The sequence below is a fragment of the Crocodylus siamensis genome, chromosome 6 (assembly GCF_052110815.1).
Source record: "Crocodylus siamensis isolate JL-2025a chromosome 6, ASM5211081v1, whole genome shotgun sequence".
In the NCBI taxonomy this organism is placed as follows: Eukaryota; Metazoa; Chordata; order Crocodylia; family Crocodylidae; genus Crocodylus; species Crocodylus siamensis.
The window spans coordinates 9,861,683-9,888,314 of record NC_143400.1 but is presented as its reverse complement, the minus strand read 5'-3'; the positions used below and the strand labels follow the sequence as shown (position 1 = coordinate 9,888,314).

The 26,632-nt window shown below is 51.9% G+C and overlaps 1 protein-coding gene and 3 non-coding genes across 4 annotated transcripts; 2 read left to right on the top strand and 2 right to left on the bottom strand.

Annotated features, from left to right (window-relative positions):
• Positions 1-1,807: 1,807 nt before the first annotated feature.
• On the bottom strand, positions 1,808-1,879 carry TRNAD-GUC (transfer RNA aspartic acid (anticodon GUC)). The gene has a single exon. It is a non-coding gene; the product is annotated as a tRNA-Asp (tRNA).
• A 534-nt stretch (positions 1,880-2,413) lies between these two features.
• TRNAS-UGA (transfer RNA serine (anticodon UGA)) lies at positions 2,414-2,495 on the top strand. The gene has a single exon. It is a non-coding gene; the product is annotated as a tRNA-Ser (tRNA).
• Positions 2,496-3,196: 701 nt separating this feature from the next.
• On the bottom strand, positions 3,197-3,268 carry TRNAD-GUC (transfer RNA aspartic acid (anticodon GUC)). Its single transcript has one exon. It is a non-coding gene; the product is annotated as a tRNA-Asp (tRNA).
• An 11,746-nt stretch (positions 3,269-15,014) lies between these two features.
• LOC149860938 (uncharacterized) lies at positions 15,015-26,630 on the top strand. Its single transcript, XM_090053622.1, has 4 exons — positions 15,015-15,526; positions 16,199-16,315; positions 17,180-17,269; positions 18,385-26,630. Exons 1-4 carry the CDS (start codon positions 15,343-15,345, stop codon positions 19,605-19,607), a joined length of 1,614 nt encoding a protein of 537 aa, XP_089909748.1. The 5' UTR covers positions 15,015-15,342; the 3' UTR covers positions 19,608-26,630.
• The last annotated feature ends 2 nt before the right edge of the window (positions 26,631-26,632 follow it).

Genomic DNA, 26,632 nt, shown 5'->3' with positions numbered 1-26,632 from the left:
ACGGAGTGGATGGGGGGAGGCAATGGGGTGAGGGGCCTTCCCCCCACGGTAGCAAAAGTCGCGTATTATATGCATATAACCCACCTCTCCTCTTCTGCAGCGAGCTCAGGTTTGGCTGAGCCGAGATTTCTGCCGTTGAACTCAACAGCTTGGGATCGGCTGCTTTTCCACGGGATGAAACTGCCTAGAATGGGCTTTGTCTCCCGAGTGCAAGATGCAAGAGCCTATCAGGTTCATCCCCGCTAAGGAAGGACATGAAATCTCAGCTCAGGGAGAAGTTACAGATGGAAAAGGCATCAGGCCAAGGCAGGACATCACTGTTTTAGACTCAGAATTGAAAAAAAAAAAAACCACAAGAAAAATCAGGCTGGAAGGGACCTCAGGAGACCCTCTAGTGCAGAGCAGCTCAGCCAAGAGTCTGTCTAACCTTTCCTTAAAAGTATCCAAGTCAGAGAGTGCTGAACCACCACAGGGATAGAAAGCTCTTCCCCCTTTCTATCCAGGATCCCCCTTATTGCAAGTTAAGACTTATTTCTTGGCCTGTTCACTCTGAATCCGGAGAATAGTCTATCACCCTCTCTTTATAACCACTGTTCAGGTATTAGGAGACTATTATCGAGTCCTTTTCCAGCCTTTTATTCAAATAAATTCTCCTACGTCTTCCAGCCTCTCCTTGTAAGTCTCGTTTCATAGACCTCTATGCATTTTTCTTCCTCGCCTCTGGCCTCTTTCCAGTTCGTCCAAGCCTTTCTTTACTCATAATGTCCAAAACTGGATGCAGCTCAGCAGCAGAAGCCCGGGCAGTGCTGAAGAGAGTGGAAAAATCGCTTCCTTCGACTTCTGCAGTCCACTTGTAGGAAGTTCGGGGTCTAGGGGCAGCCGTGGCAGCGCTTGGTGACCATGCAACCCGCACCCCGCTCCAGCTCTAGGATACTGCCCTGTGTCACTCACCTGCCAAGCCTTGAGGTATTTAATCATTGGAAGGGAGGCCGTCTTTGCTGAGAGTCTGCAGGTCCCTCCTGGACTCTGCTAGTTTCAACCCTGCCTTCATGCTAAGTGCCCCGGTTCGCCTGTAGCCTTAAGGTCTGTTCACAGCATCCAATCTCCTCTATAGCCCTCACCGTGCCTCAGGTATTGTTGTACCAACTCTCCCTTATCAGGACTTTGGCCTTCTCAACCTCTACCCATTTATTTTAGCTGAGCCTTTTAGCCTGGGTCTGCTATGCGCTACTGCCTTCTGGGCTCCAAGCACTTGTCTCAGTACACTGGTCCTGTGCCTTCTGGCCCTGTCTCTGCCCTGCCTTGGGGACTGAGCCTGTTTGGCTCCCTTTGAACCCCCAGGCGTAAGCTCGAGACACCCTCAGGCACTCTTGGGACCTCTCTACCCCTACTAAAACTCCCTAATTCAAACTGCCAGGATAGCTACAGCAAAAAAATAAGCCCATTAGCTTGAACTACAGGCTCCCAAAGTCACTGCCTGTATCACCACCTAAACCCAAATTAGACCCAGATACAAAGAGCAGTTTATTGTTGGAGCAGCAAGACTTCGCCTTCCCCTGATTCGCATCACCTGCATAGCAACCCCTACCCCTTGGCACTGCGTGCTGCGGCCTGTCTCAGCAGCCCCGGGAGCCCAGGTGGCGGGCCGGCACTGGCGGCCCTGGCCTTCAGGCCAGCTGAGGTGCCGCAGAAGCGCTGGCAGGTGCCCTGCGCCTGCCAGGCCATCGAAACCCGGGCGCTGCCTCGGGCTTGGGGCGTGCGCCTGGACGGGGCTCCCAGGCCCGCGGGGGGCTGTGCAAAAGGGAGCCTCCCCGTCAGGGAGTCGAACCCCGGTCTCCCGCGTGACAGGCAGGGATACTCACCACTATACTAACGGGGAGACAGCTAGGGTCTGCCCCCTCCTGCTGTTGCCCTCACCCTCGCCCTTGCATTGGCAGGGCCGCCGGCCTGGGCAGGGAAGCCTGTGGAGCCCTTGCTCTGGGCTGTGCTGGGGGAGGGCAGCAGCTGGGCAGGTGCCCGGGCAAGCCGCCTGAGGGAGCGGGGCTCTTGCGGCTGGCGTGGCCAGAGGCAGCCTCCCAGGAAGACAGCCTGGCTTGCCAGGCTGGCAAGGCCTGGAGAGCAGGCGGGCAGGCGGCTGGGGCACAGCTGGCCTCCCAGGGCCTGAGCTGAAGGCAGGTGGCCTGGCCCAGGCTTTGCCCAGGACCCCCACAGGGGCTTGGCGCCACGTGTGGTGGGGCTGGGCTCGAATGGAGGGGCTGGCCGGCCCTTGCTCCCGCCCAGGGCTCCCTTGCCTCTGGGTTTGGAGGCCCAGGGCCTGGGGCCCAGGCTGTGCAGCCAGGGCAGGAGGACCTGGCAAAGGGGTGCCATGCCCGAGGCGTGGGGCGGAGGTCCGGGTGCCAGACACTGGGTTGTGGTAGCTGTGGCCGAGAGGTTAAGGCGATGGGCTTGAAACCCATTGGGGTCTCCCTGCACAGGTTCGAATCCTGTCAGCTACGTGTGGTGCCCAGGCTCTTTTGCTGCCCAAGCCGGGGCAAGACCCAAGTGCAGGGGCCCAGCTCCCCCAGGTGAAGTGCTTCGACATCCACAGCATCTGTTGCTTGCAGGGTGGAGGCACAGGTGGGGATGTGCCACCCTGACGCTTTGGCGGCCCAAGCAGAGCGCCCAGGCTCAGCCCCCTGGGCGCGCGGGCAAGCCCAAGGCAGCGCGGGGGCTTGCTCTTTTGCCCTTGGCAAAGCCCAGCCCGCCAGGCCGCGCCCAGAGCAGGAGAGCCACGGTGCGGGCCCCTCGCCCGCCTGGGCCCTTGCAGAGGCGCCACGTGCCACATGCACGATCTGCCAAGGAGCGAGAGAGAGGCAGCAGGGAGCGGGATTTGGAGACGGTCCCTGAGTCGTGGACACTACCCAGGGCCAGGGCCCAGGAAGGGACTGTGTGCCAATTCTCCCACACTGCACTGGTCTTGTTCGCTTCGTGCCTCCTGGGGCCCGCCTGCCTGGAGCCCCAGGCCCAGGGGCACTCCAGGTGGGACCCTGCCCCTTGGCGCCGCATCCCATCTCGGCAGCTCCGGCCTTCAGGACAGCTGAGGTGCCAGCAGGTGCCCTGCGCCCGCCAACCCATCGAAACCCGGGCGCTGCCTCAGGCTTGGGGCATCCGCCTGGACAGGGCTCCCAGGCCCGCGGGGGGCTGTGCAAAAGGGAGCCTCCCCGTCAGGGAATCGAACCCTGGTCTCCCGCGTGACAGGCGGGGATACTCACCACTATACTAACGGGGAGACAGCTGGGGGAACTCCAGCTGGGCCCCTCCCCCTTGGCGCCGCGTGCCGTCTCAGCAGCCCCGGGGGCCCAGGCGGTGGGCCGGCAAGAGCCAGTGCTGGCTGCCCTCGGTCTTCAGCCCAGCTGAGGACCTGTGGGAGCAGAGCCAGGCACCCTCTGGCCGGCCCTGGGCCACGAGTGCCTTCCGCTGGGGCACGGGTACCCAGCTGCTCCCACAGGCTTGTGGCTTGTGGCTTGCGACTGGACCGGGGCACTCCAGCTAGGTTTCCTGCTAAGGAGACACGTTACCAAGTTTAACCCTAGTGCCAGTAATTTGTGGTCTAAGATTTCCTTAAATGGATTTGCTCTTATAATCTCAGCCCAAACTTATCTCATTATTAAGGTCAATGTTTAGCACACAGGATTGGTGGCTGTCATGTTGGAGAGTGGCACTTTATAGCCAGATGGGTAACCTTTGGGCCTACACAGATTCCTTGAAGATAACCTTCCAAATGGCGGACTCCTGTGTTTTGGGTTGTCTACCAGGATTTTGCCGAAGAATCCAGGCCTAGGCTCAGCTGCTTATACAGGTTTATGTGCATAGCACATTTCTCTGGGTGGAGTGCTGTTATATGTCAGTTTGATGCATAAAGCAGTTCGTTTCTCTGGAGGCCACAAAAATCACAGGCACACACTCATTAGATGGCACAAAAGGTGTATTTGCAAATAGGGTCAGAGCAGAGTCTAGAACTCAGATTACTCCGAACCAACAAAGGAATTTTGCAGGCTGTATTTATCTCCTCCCTCCTGGGCACGTGTGCAGAAACAGGAACTCTTACAGCTCACTTCCGTTTCATACAAGCATTCATGTGGTTACATCACTACATACTTTGCATGTATAGTATAATTAACTACTTAAGTATGCAGGGCGGAGAGGTAAATATGTATCAGCTAATTAAGCATGCTCAGAAATTACATATAGGTCACCAAGAGTTCAAACCACTGCCCCTTTTCAAGGACACAGTCAGTTGAATTCCAGCTTCTGTAATCTGTATGAGAAAGGCTAGGGAGAAGCTGGGGGAGAGTCTGCGATTTAGCATAAGAAAGGCTGTGGCAAGGCTGGGAAAGGAAAAAAATCCTTGGCAGTGTTTCTTTCTTATCGGGTGCAAGATACAAGCTGTGCATTTCTAACAGTACTCCATTTCTAACAATATTCCATTTCTAACAATATTCCCCCCTCAAGATGCTTTCTGCTCCCCGTTTTCATTTAGGCAGATCAAGATAATTGCGAGGAATTTTTCTGAGTACCATGACTTTTGCTACAGTCTGCGCTTTGAGGGGGACTGCTGCAACTTGCATCCCTTCAACTGTGGTGGTTATCAGTCTAGTGACAGTACTCTCCTAATGCCACTTGGGAAAGATCCCAGCTGCGGTTCTCATCCCATTCTTGACCAGTACTCTTAACATCTGCCATATCACTTACCAACCATTTTGGGGCCAAAGGAAAAGCCCTCCAAGACCACTGTTCTCTGCCTCTCGGAGTCCCCCACAGGCCCAGCAGTTGGTGGGATTGAAGGTACCTGCATTCCATCATGTCAACATACAAATTTGTCCCTGGGGGAGCAATTGGGGGAAGCGGGGATATAGGCTGGCAGCTAGGGCTGCTCAATCCTGCTTCTCTTACTACATAGATAACAACAAGGCATATCAAGATTCCCACCATATTCTCCCTTTCTTGAGATCAAATACAGCCTAAACTTTTTCTTTTTAATTTCTTGTCTAATTTTCTGAACTTTGATTAAGCCGTCTCAGGCGCACTTGGAGATCACCAGTAGGTTCACAGCTCCACTTGCTGGCTTCTTGTTCCGAGGACGACTCAGCTTCCGGAGTGAGCTCATCCTGGGAGTTGGTGTCTTCTGACGCTCGTGGATGTCGTTTCACACGGGTATGGTGTATCCAACGGTCATGGCCAGCAATCTTTACAGCGGTGTGGGTTGTTAGAAGTACCTGGAAAGGGCCACTCCACCCCTCAGTCAAAGGTTCCTTTTTCCACCGCTGCGCCAAGACCCAGTCTCCCGGGCAGAAGTCATGTACCGGTACGTCTAAAGGCAGACGCTGAAAGGAGGCTGCATACCTGTGAAGAGAAGACAAGACAGACTACAAAGCAATAACGTACATATGAAGCTCGCTATTACCTAATTCAAAAGTTACATTTTCTCGCATCCCAGGAGGTAAGACTCGAGGGGGCTTGCCAAACATAATTTCATATGGGGTTAATTTAATGCCCCATCGGAGAGTGTTTCGAATGCAAGTAAGAGCTAGCGGCAATGCTTGAGGCCACTTAAGGCGTGCTTCAATACAGATTTTGGTGAGTAGAGTCTTTAAGGTCCTATTCATGCGTTCCACTTGTCCTGAACTCTGTGGTCTCCATGGTGTGTGTAGTTTCCAAGTGATCTTGAGAGCTTGTGCGACTTCTTGAACTACCTTTCCCACAAAGTGTTGTCCTTGTTCCGACTCAATGGACTCAGGCAGGGAATACCGGGGAAAGATCTCCTGCAACAAATACTTCACTACTGTAGCCATAGTGGCAGTCCTGGTGGGCCATGCCTCGACCCAACCAGAGAGCTGGTCTACCATGACAAGTAAAAACCCATGATGTCCAGACTGTGGGAGCTCAGCAAAATCAATCTGCCATGCTTGTCCAGGGTACACTGCCCAGGGTCTACCTCCCATTGGCACAGGGGGTATCCTTCGAGGGTTTACTTTCTGGCATGTGATGCACCTGGTAGCAATACGCTGAGCTTCTACATATAGCCCTGGGGCTACTGCTTGGTGGATCACTAGATCACCCGTAGCCAAGCCTCCCATATGGTTCTTGCACGAAGCTGATGCAGCACTTCCCGAAGCAATGGCCTGGGTATCATGACCTTTCCTCCTGGTACTATCCACCACCCCTGGGAGTTCTTTTCTGCACAAGCCTTCTGTGCAAATTTATCTTTTTCAGGGGAATACTGCAGGACTAAATCCCTGATGTAGGGCCATATGGCATGGGACAAGGCCTGCCTGGATACTTATTCCGCCTCTCCTCCAATAAATGCGGCTACCTTTGCTGCCGCATCAGCCCTTGAGTTTCCAAGCTTATGCTTTTCCTCAGCAGCCTTCCCATGGGCCCGCACATGAATGACTGCTACCTCTTTAGGCTGGTGGAGTGCCTCTAGTAGCTTGATAATCTGAGGGCCGTCAGCAATTTTATTCCCAGAAGCCGTAATGAAACCCCTTTCTTTCCAAAATAGTCCGTGCGCATGGACCGTAGAGAAAGCATAGCGAGAATCAGTGTATACATTAACCCGCTGGCCTGTCCCCAGCTGTAATGTTCGGGTGAGCGCAGTGAGTTCCACGGCCTGTGCCGACCATGAGCTCGGCAATGACTCCCTCCATACTACCTTATCCAAGGTTACCACTGCACATCCTGTTCGTCTTTTTCCATCGATAACAGAGCTGGAGCCGTCTACGAAGTATTCAGCATCTGGGTCTTCAATTGGGTCCTCAGCAAGATCAGGCCGCACCTGCGTAGTTTGATTCAGGACCTCAAGGCAGTCATGCGTCAGTTTCCCTGGCTCTGGCAGCAAGGTTGCAGGGTTCAAGGCTGTAGTATGTTTGAAAGTAAGTCCTGGATTAGAGAGCAAAAATATCTCATACCGTGATTGTCTGGAGGGGTTGAGAAACTTTCCTCCCTCAGTCCCTAGAATCTGGGGAAATCCATGTGGGGTGTGTATTTCCATATCCGCACCCATGAGTATCTTCTGGGCTTCTTCAACAACCACTGCTGTGGCTGCCACAGCCCGAAGACAGGCTGGCCACCCGAGTGCAACTGGATCTAGAACCTTTGAGTAATATCCCACGGGTCTCCAGGTCGGGCCTGATGGCTGTGTCAGCACCCCTGATGCAACCCCTCGATTCTCATGAACATACAGTCGATATGGCTTTTTACTATTTGGGATGGCCAGGGCAGGGGGCTGGGTTAATGCTGCCTTAAGCAGATCAAAGGCATGCTGCATTTCTTTATTCCATTTCCATTTAGTAAGACTCTCCTTAGTCAGGGAGTCATACAGTGGTCTAGCCTTCCCACCATAATCTGGTATCCATAGTCGACAGAACCCAGTTAGCCCTAGGAATGCCCGCAGCTCCTTGGGTGACTTAGGTGAGGTTAGACCTTGGATTGCCTGTATGCGATCTGCACTCAGGCCTCTGACTCCTTTTGAGAGCTTATATCCCAGAAATGTAACTTCAGGCTGACATATTTGGGCTTTCTCTCTAGAGACTTTATATCCTTTTTCCCCTAGAGTGTTTAGCAGTGACCTGGTGGCTTCCTCGCAGAGTTGCAAGTTTGGGCTTGCAACTAGCAGGTCATCCACATACTGGAGGAGAGTCACTGCGGGGTGTGATCCCTTCCACTCCTCCAAGTCCTTCTGAAGGGCAAGTCCGAAAATATGGGGGGCTGCTATGAATCCTTGTGGAAGAACTGTCCACATGAGTTGGGCTTTATGGAAAGTATCTGGATCCTCCCATTCAAAAGCAAACAATTTTTGACTCTCTCGGTGAAGGGGAATGGAGAAGAAAGCATCTTTCAAATCTAGCACTGAAAATATTTCAGCTTCCCCCGGTACTTGTGTCAAAATCGTGTGAGGGTTCGGGACTACAGGATGGTCTGAAAGGACCTTCTTATTTACTGCTCGCAGGTCTTGGATCAATCTGTATGAGACCCCATCTGCCTTCGGCACTCCAAGAATGGGGGTCTTATATGGTGAGGACCCTTCCACTAGCCATCCGCACCTCTTGTACTTCTCTATTAACGGCTTGAGTCCAGCTCTGGCTGCTCGGCTGAGTGGATGCTGCTTTACCCGAACGGGCCCCTCCCCATCCTTGCGTATGATCCTTACTGGGGAGACCGACTTAGCTCGTGCAGGGGTTCCATCAGCCCATACTGAAGGGTCTACTCCAGTCATGTGATCTTCAGAACTTACTGCAGGGCGTCGGTCCTCCAGGAGAGCCACCTGATAGTTCGAGCTCTGCTTGACAGGTAGCTGGACCACCATCTGGTCGTCTCTGAAAAATATCTCAGCTTGCAATTTTGTGAGTAGGTCCCGCCAGCAAATGGTCCCCCACTTTGGTGAGGAGTGGCTTACAAACAAGGAGTCGGGATTGCGTTCCCTCAATCCCTTCCACAAATACATGCTGTTCACTAGTTCCTGCACAGGGGGCGTTTTCTGGAATCATTGAAAATGTAGCCCCAGTATCCACCAAGGCTTCAAAGTTTTTGCCACCAACCCTAATGGTTACCATGGGATCTTCTCGGGCTCCAACCCAAAGGGTAGTGGTCTTAGATCCCCGTCCCCTTCATTCTGTGTCCTCACCCTTTTCCTCTGCCCGCATGAGGTGACCTCTTGGTTCACCCTCTCTCTTCTCCTTTAACTTTGGGCATTCCCTCTTCCAGTGTCCTTTCTCCCTGCAGTAAGCACAAACGTCTGATCCCACTCTTTCTCCTTTCCCTTTCTGCATCCCAGCCTTTCCAGGGTTACCTCCAGTTATAGCAGCTGCCAGCGCTGCCATCTGTCGCTGAGCCTTTTTATCCTCCTTGCACTCCTGCATATGCTCACGATTCCCATATACCTTATATGCAATTTCCACCAGCTCTGAAATCAGTTTCCCAGCACCTCCCTTAGTTTTCTGTAACTTCTTACGAATATCGGCAGCGGATTGACCAATAAACATAAGATTTACCATGCGTTGATTATCTGGGGCTTCTGGATCTAGGTCCGAAAACCTGCGGAACGCCTCATACAGCATCCCGAGGAAAGCTGAGGGATCCTCCTCTCTTCCCTGTCTCACTTCATACAATTTAGACAGATTAGTAACCCGAGGCACTGCCTTCCCCATTGCTTCCACTATAATCCCCAGATACCGTGCACTCAGCTCTCTTCCTTCTGCAGTATGATTATCCCATCTCGGTTCCTCAACAGGGCAGGTATCACGCAAGGTACGACCAGCAGCTCCCTCCGCTTCTACGCTGGCTGCTGCAATGCGCTCTGCGTCCCCAACACTAATCTCCTCTCCTCCAGGGTCAGGAGGGTTTGGAGCATCTTCTGGACATCAGCCCAAGTGGGTCGATGGGTTTGCCCAATAGATCGAAACAGGTCCCTCATCTTTTCAGGGTTGTGAAGGGATCAAGGACCCGGGGGGCTAGGACAATGTGGAAGGCGGCGGAGCCCGGCCCGGCTTCCGGGTCCGGACCCGGAAGCGGCCCCTGAGGTCTTCCCCTTCCAGGAACCTGGACAGACCTGGGTCGGGACCAGCCCAGAGCTATAAAAGGAGCACCCCAGCTCCAGACGGGTGGAGGGAGGGGCTCCGACTGCAGCCAACGCCGGCGGCGGAGCCGGAGGCAGCGGAGCCGGTGACAGCGGGCCCGACAGCCGCAAAGCCAGAGACGGCAGAGCCAGAGGGACATGGTAAAGGAGGCGCCGGCGGAGAGACCCTCCTGGGGCAGCTGCAAGCCATCTGGCTGCGCGGCAGGACCCTCTGGGGCGGAGGTAAGCCCCAACGCACCCAGGCGGCGCGAGCGGCAGGCGGTAGGGGAACGAAGACCCTAACACCGCAGAAGGCAGCGGCACCCGGCCCAAGGCGGGTACCGTAAGTACTCTAATAGGGGCACACAGCGGGGGAAGACACCCCACTGCGGGGCCTGTGGACGGACTCAGGGGCCAGAGACCCCAGCCTGGCCGGGGCTGAGGGCAATTGCGGAGTGAGGTAAAACTCCACCCCAGGGATATTGGGCTCAGAAGTTGTATTGGCATTGTATTTCTTTTGTTCCTTTTGCCCCTTTTGAACATCACAGGGACTAACGCCCTGTAGGGTGGCAGGGCCCAAGAGGCAGCTAACCCGGAGGACTGGGCGAGGGTGTAGGGGTGGAGGAGCCCTCAGGACCCCTGGACTCTAGAGCCAAGGGACCGCGTCCGGACTGCCCGCTCCCCAGACGGGTGAACCCCATATTCCATCAAGTCGTGGCAGGCGAGATCGGCGGAGGCGCGGTACGGACGGCAGATCCTTCTCTTCTCCAGGGGCCATCCTGGTGAGGCTGGTGACCGACCCAAGGTAGCCCCCACACAAGGGTCTTCACGAAAAGAGGGGCTCTGATTCTTCCAGTTAAATAAATCTGAAGTACTAAATGGGGTGTAGACAAAAGTTGCATTGACCCCCTCTCCAATAACCTCTCGCATCGGGCAATTCAGCACCAGCTGTAATTCTACAGTCTTGCGCAAATAATAGCCCTTATTCCCTGATTCAGATGGGGCACTTGGCTGAGGCTTACGCTCTGAATCATTAGGTATGCTTTGATACGCCGGTGGTGGTTTCCCTGAGGGAGGGAGCGGTGGTGCAGAGGGACTGGATCCCGAGGAGGTGTCTGATTCATCCTCGCTACCTGACAGGGCGACCGGAGACCGGGTCCGATACTCAGTCAATTCAGAATTCCCCCCCTCATTAGACTCAGGGAGTACAGGCGGTCCTCCTCGAGTCTTTCCTTTAACAACCATCACATGAGACTTTACTAAGCATTTCTTAATCCAAGGTGGCTGATTTTGAACCACCCACAACCAACAATCGATATAAGGAAATTGATTCCAATATCTGTTCTGCATAACTATTTCATGGATAGCTATCACTTCTTTTACTACAAAGGATCCTTTCGGGGTCCAGTGGACCCCAAATGTTGGCCACTCAAGTTGACAAAACTTAATTAAATCACCCTTTTTCATCTTCACTCCATAATCTGCCTGCTTTGGAAATTTACTGAAGTTTTGTAATATATAACTTAAAGGCGTATCCGGGTTTTCTACACGGGAGCGACCCGCATCCATATTAATGCCCACAAAAGTGCGCCCAATGCACACCAAATACCAACAGATCCTAGTTACAGATGGTTCGCAACAAAAACCAGGCTGAAAATCCCCCGGTAAATTGAACACGTTTTTGTTCCCGGATCCAGACCAAATTGGGCAAAGGAATTCGTATACTCACTCAGATACCCCAGAGATCTCGATCAGAATGCCGGAATGTGTGTCTGGCGTCCTCAGAAACCAAAAATTTTGCACAGGAGCCTTTAATCTCTCGGGTACCCCGACTCACGTCTGAAACCCCCTGGGCGAGCCCAAAAAGGTGGCTCGGTGCGCACTCCCCGTGGTGGCAGAGATGCTCTTGTCACTGGGCCCCAAGGTGATCCAGAGACGCCCCATCTGGGTCGCCAGATTGATGCATAAAGCGGTGCGTTTCTCTGGAGGCCACAAAAATCACAGACACACACTCATTAGATGGCACAAAAGGTATATTTGCAAATAGGGTCAGGGCAGAGTCAAGAACTCAGATTACTCCGAACCAACAAAGGAATTTTGCAGGCTGTATTTATCTCCTCCCTCCTGGGCACGTGTGCAGAAACAGGAACTCTTACAGCTCACTTCCGTTTCGTACAAGCATACATGTGGTTACATCACTACATACATCGCATGTATAGTATAATTAACTACTTAAGTATGCAGGGCGGAGAGGTAAATATGCATCAGCTAATTAAGCATGCTCAGAAACTACAATTGGTCACCAAGAGTTCAACCCCGCCCCCTTTTCAAGGACACAGTCAGTTGAATTCCAGCTTCTGTAATCTGTATGAGAAAGGCTAGGGAGAAGCTGGGGGAGAGTCTGCGATTTAGCATAAGAAAAGCTGTGGCAAGGCTGGGAAAGGAAAAAAGTCCTTGGCAGTGTTTCTTTCTTATCGGGTGCAAGATGCAAGCTGTCCATTTCTAACAATATTCCATTTCTAACAATATTCCATTTCTAACAAGTTTGTAATGCAAAAAGTGAGCCCAGGCTTCTGCAGGAAGGTTCACCAAAGGTGGAGACTTGCAATTTGGGATGATTCAAAGTGGGTTTTTCCCAGTAAACCCAGCCCAAACTCAGTTCCTGATTCATTACAATGAATTTAGCTCACAAAGTTGGGAGACTGTCATTTGGCTGGCTGGCACTTGATACATGTGCTGTGGACCAGGCCTATACAAAGTTCATTGAGGGAGTGCCCCAGTATCAGGGATTTCTGGCTCTGGGTGATCCAAAAGGATTTTTTGTGGTAATATCAGCCCAAACTCAGCTCTTTATTCAGGGCTAAGTACCTATCACAGGTCTGGGTGGATGGGTTAGCAGGCTGGCACACAAAAACCAGCTTTGGGTCAGGCTGGGACCTACACTGGCTTCTTCAGGATGGTCTCCCAGTGGCAGTATCATATGTTTTGGGGTAACCTGAAGAGGATTCCTATCATAATCCCAGCCCAAACCCACTTCCTTATTTCATAGTTTGCTTGGGAACCTTAGTAGGCATCCTGGTACTCACCAAGTTTCAGGTCAGGTAGGGGCCTGCCCAGATTTTTTCAAGAAAGTCCCCCAGTGGCATGTGGTTTGAGGTGGCTTGAAAAGATTTCCACCTATAATCCCAGCCAAAATCCATCTTCTTATTCAGGCCTCATTCAGGGCAATGTATCTGATACACAGTACTTTAATTTTTTATTAGTTAATATACATTTTTGGTGAAAACCTAACTCTTTACCTTGTTTAATTCATTACTAACAACCATTACTCATGTAAAGATTGTCTTTGAAAAAGGAACTAGGAACCAGGAATAAGGAACTGGGAAAAAGGAACAACATTAGCCTCATGTCTTTAAGGAGCATCAAGCCATTCTGTGATCACAGGAAAGTAGGACCATTGGAAGTTGGGCCACAGATGGCTTTCATTACCTGGAAAAAGCCCTGCACACCATCTTTGGATCTCACCACTGATTTTTGATTTCTTGGATCTTGCTTTGTGCTTCAGCTTTGAGGAGCTGGTACATCTCCTTCTTCTGCTCAGATGAGGTATCATCTTACCAAGTAGAATGAGCCCTTCTCTTTCAGATAAGAAGGGCTTGGATCTTGTGTCACTCTCACTGACCCAGTCGTGGTGTCAATAGGTGGTGTATCCAGTGGATTCATCACAGGCAATATGGATGGAGGTTTTAAACCCCTTGCAGAGTTCCTCAGTGTTGCCTTCATTTGCAGATGGGAAAGGGAGCTTTTCATGGAGATCCTTACAGACCTTCAGGTCTTTCAGAGATTTGGTGCAGAGAGTCCATTACATTGCTTTTGGCTGTTTTTGATGTTTCAGATCAAGCTGGAAGTTCATAATGAGTCTGACAAGATGGAGATCTATCTAGCAGTCATTTGTTCCTTGCATGGCTCACATGGTACAGACACCCATTCCATCGTGGGGAAGGCAATCATCAGGCTACCAACCACCTCCATGCAGATTTGTGGCTAGAGACTCCCAGATTCAGTAGTCCTGTCTCCGTCACCCCTGGTTCATGGCCCAGGGCTTTTGCAGGTAGGTGCCTTGTTTCCTGTGGTAGAAGCCTGCCCATGACTTGGTTGAACATGAGGAAGCTGATGTGTGGAGATAACGACCCCATGATATTGGCAAAGTGAAGGTCTGGGCCCAGCAGCAAGAGAGACGAATGCTCGAGGACAGGAGGCCTTCAGCTTGCCAGTCTCCTTCCGCCTCTGCAGCCATTGAGAGCTTGATGTCTTCTTTTGCCCAATACACTATTGTGGCTTGGGGTGGACGTGGTACATGTGGATCCCCTGCAGGTCGGGTGATCACCCGTCCCGGACTGGGTGGTGGGACAGTCCTGGAATGGGACCATCGAGTCCTGCTCCCAGGCCATACAACTGTGGGACAGCATTTGTCCTCGATTCGCAGTATCCTGCAGGGATCCGGGTTTGGGGCTCGGCGGGTTTCCCCTTGCAGGCTGCTTGCGGCTGCCAGGAATGGGACGCGGGGGTGCCGTTGTTGAGGAGTTTGTGACCCCTTGCAGAGCTGTTCCCAAAGACACAGAGTCGCTGTCAGTCTCAAATTTTATTCAGCATGCTGGGCACCCTGAGCAAGCTCATAGGCCCCGAATAAAACTGGTAGAGGCAATTTATAGTTTACAGACAAGACGCGCACACAGGTGGGAATTTTCCACTGTGAAAGAAAACAAGATATCAGGTCAGTGTGAGAAACCCCTAATTAGTTCAAACTGGTTTTTGGCTACATGCTTGTTTTTGAAATGCTAACTAATAGGGAGGGGGCTACATCCTTGATTGCTTCAGACTTCAAGGCAACTAGGATTTGGTCATTCTGGAGTCTTATCAGGCCGTGTCCTTGAAGTGCTGAGTCTGTTTGTAGTTAATTTCTACACTATTATCTATGGTCTTTCTAATTAATTTCTACACCATGTGTACATGTGCTCACACACACGTAGCCAGGAGTACAGCAGGGCAGCATGGAGAGCAGCTCCCTGCAGGTATGTTTATGGAGGGAGTATAAGGGGGGGCCGATTGGGGCCCCCCATGGTGAGGGAGGGAGGGAGTGGAGCAGAGGGCAGGGGGCCAGGGGAATGAGGCGCATGTCCTGCTTTTGCACTTTGAACAGGTAGTGCTCCTGCAGACCCGTGCATGCTGCCGGTCCGGGTCATGGGCACACGCACGTGTGCACAGGGCACGAGCTCTGGCTGCAGCACCTGTGATATTGGAATATCTGTACATGCCCTGCACGTTGAGCCCACCAGAGCAGATGCGCAGCAACCATAGAGCACCGGCCCTCCAAGCCTATCAGAGTGGGTGCGCAGCGACCATAGAGTCCCAGTCCAACAAGCCCACCACAGCGGGCGCGCAGTGACCATAGAATCCCAGTCCTCCAGGCCCACCAGAGCAGATGCGCAGCAACCATAGAGCACCGGCCCTCCAAGCCTATCAGAGTGGGTGCGCAGCGACCATAGAGTCCCAGTCCAACAGGATCCCCCCCAGACCGAGTGCGCAGCAACCATAGAGCCACGGTCCTCCAGGCCTACCATAGCGAGCCCGGAGATGACGCTACGAGCAGTTCCGGTGCCGCTCGCGGTCGCCTTGCTTGGCTGGGCCGGGGGCCGGTGCGTCGCGGGCAGGCCTGTCCCTGGCGGGGCCCGGTCGCCCGGGCAGGCGGGATGGCCGCGGCGGGCCCGGCCCAGGTAGGCGCGTCCCGGGACGGGCGGGGGCCGCAGCTGCGGGAGGCCTTCGAGCTGGTGGCGCTGCGCTTTACGCGGGCCGAGTGGCGGCTGCTGCGGGACGGCGACAAGGGGCTCTACCGGGACCAGATGCTGAGGAACTACCGCGCGCTCGTGTCCCTGGGTAAGGCCCCGGGCTCCCCGCCGCGCCCGGCCCGGCCCGGCCCCGGGGTGGGGGTTTATGTCTGCGTATCCTCCCGGCTCTGCCCATACCTCTTCCTGAACCGTGGAAGAAGTATGTATGTTTTGGATGTATAAGGTGAAGCCACCACCTTTCCTTCCAGCCCTGCCTTCTGAAACAGTGTGTGTACCCCTCAGTGCTGGCATTCTAGTCATGAGTTGTGCCATCAGATCTGTCAGGCCAATGAAATCACAACTTTTTTCACAAAGTGCAACTTTCAGTTCATCTTGCTTGTTCCTCATACTCCTCGCATTTGTATATCGGACATGTTTTGAATTTTGATCTACTTGTTTCCATCTTGCATCTCTTATTGCCATCCTGTAGCTCTTTGGTCCCTCCCCTCAGTGGAGCTGGTTTTGTATTTTTTTTTTTTTATACACTTCAGTGGCTGATGTTTTATATGCATCCTTCTGTTTACTTGGGTGACAAGGGTCATCGTCTGTTGAAAGTTTCTGCCTGGAATGGCCTTTTCTTGTAGCTACATGTCCACTTTCCCTCTTCCTTCAAGCCTCCCTTGGTGTGTTCGAGTCCATTGGATCTGTTTCCACAAATCCTATTTAGGCTCTGGAGTGGGGGAGTAACAAACGATCCCTCTTTGTGCACTTTCCCAAACAGGATACCAAGGTCCCACACCAGACTTAATCTGCCGCATCCAGCGAGGGGAAGTGGAGCTCTGGGCCCATGATGATGAGGACCCTGGAGAAAGTGCATTTTTTGAGGGCCTGTCCCCAGGTGAGTCCTGGTAATCCCTTTCTGCTCCCTTGCCTCCATCCCTTGTTATAAACTGCTTGTTACCAGAATTATGGACAGAGCCGGAACTCTGCAAACCTGCTCTGAACTCTCACCCCAAGGTGCTGATCTCTGGTGGCTTACGCTCATCTGTCTTGTCTATGCAGATGTGTTCACACTCTTTGCATTTCAGTTATGTGGGTGTAGGCAACCATTCCTTTCCTCTGCCTATAATTAGGGCTGTGGGAATGCCATTCCTTTCAGCAATGCCTCCTGTCACCTTTCTCTGAAAACCTGAGCCTCACACACCTTGGTGAGGGGGAAGGTATGTGTCATAGGAGGTAGGGCTCCCAACAGGGGAGTTTATACAGTGATAGGGCAAAAACTTTGCCTGATGTCTCAATATTAGAAAGAAATCTGTTATTGCTAAGGTATCATGGGCTGCAATTTCCATCTTTGCTCAGCAATGTAGGAGCTCCTACCCCATCCCAAGGTGGGCATATCTCTATAGTGCCTTGCAGTAGACTGTGATGGGACTTGTCTTGCTTCTTGGGAATTGTCATGGTGGGCAGCAGTTCTGGAAGGCACTAGAGAGTCTGGGTCTCTCCTACCCAGTGCCACTGGTTCCTCCTGCTTAGTTGGAACTGGAGCTCGCCTCTGTAACAGACAGGGGAATAAAGGCAACGTTTAGTCAGTGATTTGGGCTGTATACTGACATGGCTTCTGGATATGGGTGGGATTCACAAACTCTCATGCTGTGAAGGATAAACTCATGCTTCATCTCTGGGGGTTCTTGTGTCAAAGTCGTGGTCCCTGAGACCTAGAGTCTAAGTGCAGGTTAACACCAAGCCTTTTGTCCTGGTGCAGATTCCTCTGAAATGGTGGACACCTGGGACTTGTCTGCAGAGGAAATTGCTGTGGACTCATTCCCCAGGCCAGATTCTTCCCAGCAAGCAGGTAGGAAGCAAAGCTCTGCTCCTTCCAGAAAGGAGAGCCAGAGAACTGATTTTTAGGCCCTGCTTGTCAGCTGCAAGCCTTGCCTTCCTAGAACATTTCCTTGAGTGACAAGGGCTGATGTAGTTTGCTTTTTCTTTCTAAGCACAGAAACCTTTAGGGCTTGATTTAAACCACACCAATGGCCTGTCCCAGAAAGGGCCATGCTCAGTGCACGCACACACACGCTCCAGACCCAGAAGTTTGTCTTTGGCCTTGTCCACAGACACCGTTCTCACAAGTGCCAGAGACATGGAGTTCAAGAGTGAGCATTGGGGATGAGCTTTGAGCAGCATCACAGGTGAACTTCTAGGGCTCAAGCATAGCTGGGACCTCAGATTAGAAGAGAAGTGTTCTGCACTGTCTTCTCGTGTCCCCGCCATTGCTGTAGTATAGATGAGCCCTTGCAAAGTTAGGCAGATTCTTCTGGTCTCACCCTCAATTGTGTAAATAAGTTCTATGAGCCCCTCTACGGATCCACCCTGATCTGTGCTATCATATGCATCCCTTATGTTTCTTCCCCCTAAGGGTATGAGGTGATGTAGTTTTCCCACTCAAACTGTCCCTGGATTTGGGAGAGAATCAGTGGGAATCTGGATCTGAAATTCAGTAGAGCAGCATTTCTCAACTTGTGTGTCATGACCCAAAAGGGGGACTTAAGAATATATGAAAGGGTTGTGAACAAACTTTTAAAAATGGATTCTCCGGAGTGGGAAACCATGGCTTTTCCCTTGCAGGCTGGCAGAACTGTAGCCTGCAAAGGGCTGCTTGGGGCCTTGCATGCCCTACACACACCCCCACACACTGAGGGGCAGGGGGCAGAGGCCAGTGGGTCAGGACTGAGAGGCATTGTGGGACTGGCCATTGATGTTTATAAATGGGTCCTGGTACAAAAAGGGTTGAGAAACCACTGCACTAGAGAACATGAGCAGTGTACTGACCAGCCCCTCTACCCCCATCATGGAACCACTTGGAATTGGACTTCTTGTTCTCACAAGTGCTGAGGCCAGGACCTGCTCTATGTCCCATCCTAACCAAGGGATACAGCAGGACAGGGACTAATTTCTGTAATTCAACAGGTTTTGAGACACCGAGTAGAGCTGAGCAACAGCCTCTTGAGGAGGAAGAGCCTGCAAACCTGGAACTGGTTCCAGCCATCAGCCAGCTACCTGCACAGTGGCTTCAGAGAACAGCTGAGCCACAAATGAGCCCTGTGTATAAGGAAGAATTGAAAGAGCAGGGAAACCCAAGGAGCCCTGAGGGCAGCACTCACAGCGGGGAGGTGTCATATATATGTGGAGAGTGCGGTGAGAGCTTCTGGGGCCAACAGGAACTGAGAGTGCACCGGGTGACCCACCAGCTGGAGTCTGGTCACCCCTGTGCTGTGTGTGGGAAGAGCTTCCGCTACAAATCCCGTCTTGCTGAGCATCAGAGGACGCACTCAGGAGAGCACCCCCACCCCTGCCCGGACTGCGGAAAGCGCTTCGCCCGCCCATCCCACCTGCGCGTGCATCAGCGCGTGCACACGGGGGAGAAACCGTATGGCTGCCCTGACTGCGAGAAGAGCTTCAACCACTTGTTCCACCTCCAGGTCCACCTGCGTGTGCACACTGGGGAAAAGCCATACCACTGCGGAGAATGTGGGAAGAGCTTCAACGACCCATCCTACTTCCGTGTGCACCAGCGCCTACACAGCGGGGAGCAGCCATATCAGTGCACAGTGTGTGGGAAGAGGTTCCGGCAGAGCTCTGCGCTTGCCAAGCACCGACGTGTGCACCGCACAGAGACGGCACAGCACTGTACAGAGTGCGGGAAGAGTTTCATGGACCCATCTTACCTGTTGGTGCACCAGCGCCTGCACACAGGGGAGAGGCCACACCGCTGTGAACAGTGTGGGAAGAGCTTCAAAGACCCGTCCTACCTGCGCGTACACCAGCGTCTGCACAGCGGGGAAAAGCCTCACTGCTGCCCCGACTGTGGCAGGAGCTTCAGCAACCCATCCCACCTCCGCGTACACCTGCGCCTGCACACTGGGGAGAAGCCATTCATCTGCACACAATGTGGCACAAGCTTCAGGCACAGGACCTCTCTCACTAGCCATGAGCGCACGCACACGGGGCAGAAGCCATACCCCTGCACCACGTGTGGGCTGAGCTTCAGGACCAGCTCCTCTCTTACCAACCACCAGCGTGTGCACACTGGGGAGCAACCATACCACTGCACTCAGTGCACGAAGAGCTTCAGGCATCGCTCTTCACTCACCAAGCACCAGCGAACCCACGGGTCGGACCCTCAGCATTGACGCTGGTCAGCCTCCGTCAGCTCTTGCCTTGCCTCTTCCTCATAGTCTGCACTCTGAAGAGGGGTGGGGGGAGGTCCATACCTCGTGTGAAATGCTGCTACTTCCCCACTACAAGCTGGGTTTGCGTGGCTTTGGGAATGGGAGCTTTTCCCTATAAATGTGTCATGGTTGGAGTTACAAGCTGCAGTTGGGATGGGGGGTGGGGCAAGTGGGCTTAGGCTTCTGCCACAGGGGCTCTGGTTTCTCCCACTAAGTTGCCCATGTTGCACTTAGTGGTGCCCTTTAATGTCGCTGCTGGATGTTGTCTGAGGTGGTAGAATTTAGGGGCTCTGGAATTCAGTGTTGTGTTTGTTGGGAGGAGGAGGAAGAGTTGGTTGTACTTCTTGGAGAACGGTGACAGCAACAGCCCCTCTGCAGAAAAGGGCCTGCTGGACTGGAGGGGGCCTTGGGAAAAGTTGGAGGAATCCCCCCTGAAGATGGTGGGAGTTGGGACAACTATGAGTGTAGCAGTGGGGTTTGGAAAGGTTTCTTGTATTGGGATGTGAGTGGCAATTGGGCTGTGGCTGGGATGGGCTGGAACAGACCAACAATCCCCAGTTGACAAAGCAGCCTCCACAGCAGGTGCTTTTCTGGACCAGTTGTTTCAGCTGGGAGGCGGGAAGTTTCCTCTCGTGACCTGGCCTAGCATCACTGGTAAAACCCTGGGCATTTTTACATCTACGTTTTCATGCTGAGACACGCCGGAGATCCATATCTGCATGCAAGTCAACACGTGCTGCGTCACATACAGTTGTGGAAGTGGTGAAATGTGCGTCAGTGTGCAGAAAATGTCAGTGGTGCATTTTTAAACTAAAGCACCTTTGCGCTTTAATTCAAAAGCACAGTGCCACCATTTTCTCAATGCTGGAGCACCAGAAAAGCGTCTGACACTGTGGCGCGAGCTTTGTACAAATGCCCCCAGTGTCACAGCCCATCTTCCCCACTGCTGCCAGCACTCTGAACATCCACCCAATGCCCCACTTGGCTCTTCCCCACAGCCAGCTCTGCCTCTTTCCCAGGCTCCAGGCCTGAGTACATGCAGGGAGGATGGGTGAGGCTAGAGCAGGAGTATAGGCCTTATGGTCCACTGATCTAAGCAGAGTAGAGCAGTGCACCTAGAATAGATGGGGAGTTGTGAGACATAAGGGATTTTTTAGGAGCATGCTTCTGGACAGATGGAGGTTTGGGCAGGTCTGGGTGGTAGTGGGTCATGGAGGGGCTGCTAAAGTCAGGGAAGGTCATGGAGGGGAATGGGGTGGTGGTGTGAGAGAATAGCCTGCTTGTCCCTCACCACATTCGTGGGATTGACCTCTTTGAAGCTTTTGCCTCATTTTTCTTATCCTTGGCCCATGTCTCCAGTCTGTTTTCCTGACAGCTTCTGGGAAGTGTTTTTCCTCTGTGTCTCCTTGCTTTTGCCCTGGCCAAAATCAGAAGCCTCCCCTTCTGATGAATTCACAGACTCCGTGCTGCCTGCCCCCAGAGGAAGGGGTAATTCAGTCATGCAAGGTTCAGTCCTAGAGCTGGTGGGACAGGACACCTCTGGGAAGGGAACAGCAAAGGGTGGGTCGGTGGTGAATTGTGCAGAGCTCTGCAAACTGCCTTTTAATTGTTCTGAGTTTCCTCTGTGTATTTAGGATGTAAATCTTGAACTGGAAATGCTTGCAGGGAAACAATTTTTGGTTAACTAAAGGGATCATTGATTTAAAAAAAGAAAGAAAATAAAAACTTTCCAGATAGTGTAACTGAAAATGCTGAAAAAGGCTCTGACCAGAGAGGAAATAGTTCCTGAAAACTGAATTGAAAAGCAAACATCATAATGAAAACTATTCATGGATTTTTTTGGGGAGGGGGGGCTAGAAACCTCCACCTAGGTGACCCAAGTGGACTGTGTCCCATAGAAATGGGTGTGTATTTGGGTTTTTGTCTTCAAACACTAAATTCTTAGAAGAAAAATATTGGTCAGCTTTAAGGGGGGGCAGCCAAGGGGACACAGAGTTGTCCTGACTGCGGAGTGAACTGGACCAGGGTGTAAATTGCTGGCCTGCAATTGCCCCTTCTCTAATCATGGCCACTTTTGCTCCTTTTCTGGCCCTGTGGCCCATACAGATGCCCCACCTCACAACCTGAAGCAGAGGTGTTGCATGCAAACGTGCTCAGATTCACTTGTAAACTTATGTTGTTAATAGAACAAAATTAGTATGCTGACAGTACGTACATGAATTGGCTACAGTGGCATCTTGGTATAAAAAGAAATCTCAGACACAAATTCTATAAAACTGTTTGAATTCAAATTCAGAATTTAAGCTGCCTATACATGAGTTTGCGGGTGGGGGCGTTTTATTTAGAGTGGTTCCTAGGTAGCCGCTCTAATTAAAATGCCTCACCATCAGGTGTATAAGCCCCTTCAGCTTTGAAAATGGCAATGGGATGCTTTTTCTAGACCAGCAGTTCCCAAACTCTGGTAGATTGCACACCGCCAATTTAAAATGCTACAACCTTAAGTACCACCAGCAAATTTTTGTCCTATAACAATTATAACAAATCTGTTAACGTGTTCCACTGATGGTACCCATACCACAGGATGGGATCTGCTGATCTAAACCTCATTCGACAAACGTTAAATAAAACACCCCACCAGCCACTTCTAAATCTTCAAGGGCATGTGACAATGAGGCCACACTGGAGCATTGTAATTAGAAAGCAGAGCCGACTCGATTAGACTGCTCTGATGCATTCTATTTAAAACACAAACCAGCACATGTATTGGGCACCCTTAATGTTTGTATGGGTGGTTGTAGTTTTAAACTGTGTTTTAACTGGCAAGTACTACTTGATTGTGTTTAGGTTTTAAGTATAAATGGGTGGTTCTCATCCTTATTAGACTTGAGGCACCCCTTGGAAAGTAGCAGCTCTTAGTTTTTCACTAATTATTTTACTATGGAAAAATAACTGAGCAGTTTTTTTGTTGCAGAACTCAGACCACAGCAGGTCAGAATGTTTTAATACTGTGGATTCCTGTTTGAAATCTCTGGATTTATCTTCTGAGTCATGTTTGCACACCTGATCATGGTATTGTTGCATGGTGCCTGCGGCACCCTTGAATGGATCTGAAGGCTCCCTAGAGTGCTGCAGCACCCTGATGGAGAATCATTGATATAAGCAAATGGTTCTGTGTTTGCAGGGTAGCTACTAGGTCTTTCTATGAAACTGTCACTTCTTGTGCTTGTCAGTCTTTATAAATCCTTTGGTTTTATCTTCAGTTCATGGAAGTGATTTTGCATTTCATACAAGCCCTAAATTGACAGGTGTTAGCCCACTTGAATAGTGTTCTTCCATTTTTTCCCCTACAGTTAACCAAGAGGTAAGCTGGGTTTGCTTCTCCTATGATGCTAAGTTTGCCTTGCAACCCATTGTGAATCTACAGTTGTGACTTATTTTGCACGTGTGTGTGTGTTGTGTATGCCACTTGTATCTTGATTTGTTGCAACAGCCATTAATTGTGTGTGTAAAAAGACAGAAATAAAATCACAGCAGTTAGTAATTACCATGCCATTTTAATGCTTTCTTTTTTTAAAAAAAGATGCATGTAGTGCATAATCTGACTGCAGTGATGCTTTCCACACATTTCCAGAAGAAAGAGTCATTTAAAGATCCTGATTCCTTGTTAACAGAATTGTGGCTTAGGGCAGCAAGTGAAAAGTGTTTCAGGTACAAGAATCGCGAACTTCCCATTTGAGAAGGACAAGAGATGGTGCAGAACGCGTGGTTTGATTAAAACAGGCCTTAGACCTTCAGGTCGAAAGTGTTCATCTGAGAGTTGGTGTGAACACAGCGGTGGACCCTGGGCAGGGCTGTCCTGTACTGATGGGCAGCATCATGCCAGGCTGCCTGGATCCTAGCATCAGCTTCTGCCTGCTGGCCACTTTGACACCTGCTGCCCCACTCCAACCTCTGTGCCAAGCATCACCTGTGGGCCCCCTACCCTAAAGCAGCATTAACCCCTCTCTGGCCCTAAGGGCCTATTTCTACTGTCTCCCTCTTCTGCCTGTCCTAAGGGAACAGCACCATGCACCTGGGGGGCTACTTCCCAGCGGGAATGTCCTGCCCCAGACAGGCTGACACCAGCACCCAGCAGAACCAGACTGGCACTGGCTGAACATCTGTGGGGCTGTCAGACTTCTGATGGGGGGTGGGGAGGGGGGATTGGTCCAATAAAATAAAATGAAAATCTAACTGAACTTTTGGCTGAAGTAAGTTAACAGTTATCTGCTGTCTGCACTTACCTTATAAAATGTCTGCATGCCTTAAACAGCACCAATGTGCTATTACACAGTAGTAAAGTGACTGGGCTGTTGAGGCTGTAGAAATACTTGCATGTAACAACTAAACTACTGTGCTCCAGCAAGTAGGATTATGAAAATAAAGGGCCACAACAGGTGCCTCCTTTTCCTGCACCTGTGCCACACTGCAGGTGCTACAGGAAGGAGTATGTTCAAAAAGGAGAGGAAGGAGGACCCGGGTAACTATAGGCCTGTTAGCTTTACCTCGGTCCTGGGGAAGCTGTTTGAGAAAAGTATCCAGGTGCACATCTGCAAGGGACCAGTGGGGGAGGTTATGCTTAGGGGCAACCAACATGGGTTCATTCAAGGCAGGTCCTGTCAGCCCAACCTGGTGGCCTTCTACAACCAGGTCACAAAATCCTTGGACACAGGTGTTGGGGTGCATGTAGTCTTTCTGGACTTCAGGAAGGCCTCGGACACTGTCACTCACCCTGTTCTCATTAAGAAATTAGGTGACTGTGGTGTCAACACCTACACAGTCAGATGGGTCACAAATTGGCTGGAGGGCCACACCCAGAGAGTGGTGGTGGATGGATCTTCTTTGACCTGGAGGGATGCGGGCAGTGGGGGCCCCCAGGGCTCGGTCCTCAGGTCTGCACTGTTCAACATCTTCATCAGCGACTTGGACAAGTGGGTGAAAAGCACTTTGTTCAAATTTGTGGACAACAACACTAAGATGTGGGGAGAAGTGGGCACGCTGGAGGAGAGGGACAGGCTGTAACTAGATCTAGATGGGTTACAGGGGTGGGCAGATAAGAACAGGATGGGATTCAACACTGACAAGTGCAAGGTGCTGCACCTGGGGAGGAAGAACCAGCACCATCCCTACAGGCTGGGGAACTCCCTTCTCGTCAGTACAGAGGCAGAAAAGGATCTTGGAGTCATCATTGATGCCGAGATGAACATGGGCCGGCAGTGTGGGGGTGCAGTCAGGAAGGCCAGCCGTACCTTGTCGTGCATCCACAGATGCATCTCGAGCAGGTCCAAGGAGGTGATCCTTCCCCTCTATGCGGCACTGGTCAGGCCGCAGCTGGAGTACTGCGTCCAGTTCTGGGTGCCGCACTTCAGGAGGGATGTGGACAACATGGAGAGGGTCCAGAGGAGGCCACTCGCATGATCGGGGGGCACCAGGGCAGGCCCTACGAGGAGAGGCTACGGGACCTGAACCTGTTCAGTCTCCACAAGAGAAGGCTGAGAGAAGATCTGGTAGCTGTCTATAAACTTACCGGGGGGGACCAGCGGGGAACGGGAGAGTCCCTGTTTCCCTGAGCACTGCCAGAAGTAACAAGGAATAACGGCCATAAGTTGACTGAGAGTAGGTTCAGGCTAGACATCAGGAGGCGCTACTTCACCGTCAGGTCGGCTGGGATCTGGAACCAACTTCCAAGGGAAGTGATACTCGCTCCTACCCTGGGGGTCTTCAAAAGGAGACTAGAAAGACACCTACCCAGGGTTGTTTGACCCCAGCACTCTTTCCTGCCCAGGGCAGGGGGTTGGACTTCACGATCTGCCCAGGTCCCTTCCAACCCGACCATCCATGAAACTATGAAACTATGCTTTAACATCACAGCTAGGCTGCAGCCCAGGCTGGGGACTGAAACTAGGCTGTGCCAGTGCTCCTGCTGTGCCTTAAACCTGGAGTTTCCTGGCTAGAGGGCCTTGCCCCTCCAGGCAGGGACAGCCCAATGCCACATTCAGGGTCAGGAAGGAATTGAGACAGACCGAGGGTTTTTGCTTTCTCCTGTAGCCGGGCATGGGATTTTTTGAAGCAGAAAGTCCTGCGGAAGGGAGAATTTACTTCTCCAGCCAATATTAGGTAGTTTTTCATTTCTGAGGCATGTAGGGCATCGATGCCGCATTCGCCGAGGGAAATTTTGGTATGTGTGAATACCAGTGGTGAGTAGGTTTATGTGAAGATACTGGAAAGTCTAAAACAATCAAATGGACTAAATCCAGAGTGCTGGATGCTCAGCCGTTTCCCCCACCAGCACTGTACCTAGACCCCTGGCAGCCCCGGGCAAACTTTTAGGATCAGCCCCCCTTTGCCAGAGATAAAGATAATAATAATAATAAAAATTACCATTTTGGGGTCTTGAGTGGCTGCCTGGTTCACCCATGCCTGTCTGGCCCTGTCCCCACACAAAGAACAGACTCCTGGGGACCCTTGAAGCTTAGTGCAGCGTAGGAAAGCATGATCCTGAATCCTAACCCAGGCCCTACTTACTATTCTGGGAACTGGGGCTATAGGAGGCGAGGGGGAAACGAGGTAGGGGGCCAGATCAGGCTTTCTCACCCCAGGTCCTTCAGTGGAGCAGCAGCCACTGCAGCAGTCAACCCTGCCCCCCAGCCAGCCAAGGCCAGCGATGCTGGTGGAGGCACATTTCCCTGCCAGCCCCTGGCCTGTCCCAGCAACTACTCCCTGCAGATTCAAGGGAGAAGGGGTTTGATGCAGCAGATTCCAGATTGGGGACCTGGGAAACGTGGGGTTCCCCTGCTCCTGCAGATCCCAGGCAGGCAGCCTGCCACGTGCAGCTCTCCCCTCTTCCTGCAGATCCTGTGAATCCCTGGAAGCTGCTACTCCTGGCTCTGCTGGGATCAGGATGACAAGGGTTTTGGCTTCTCACTGCTGCTTAATGTCAGGAACCT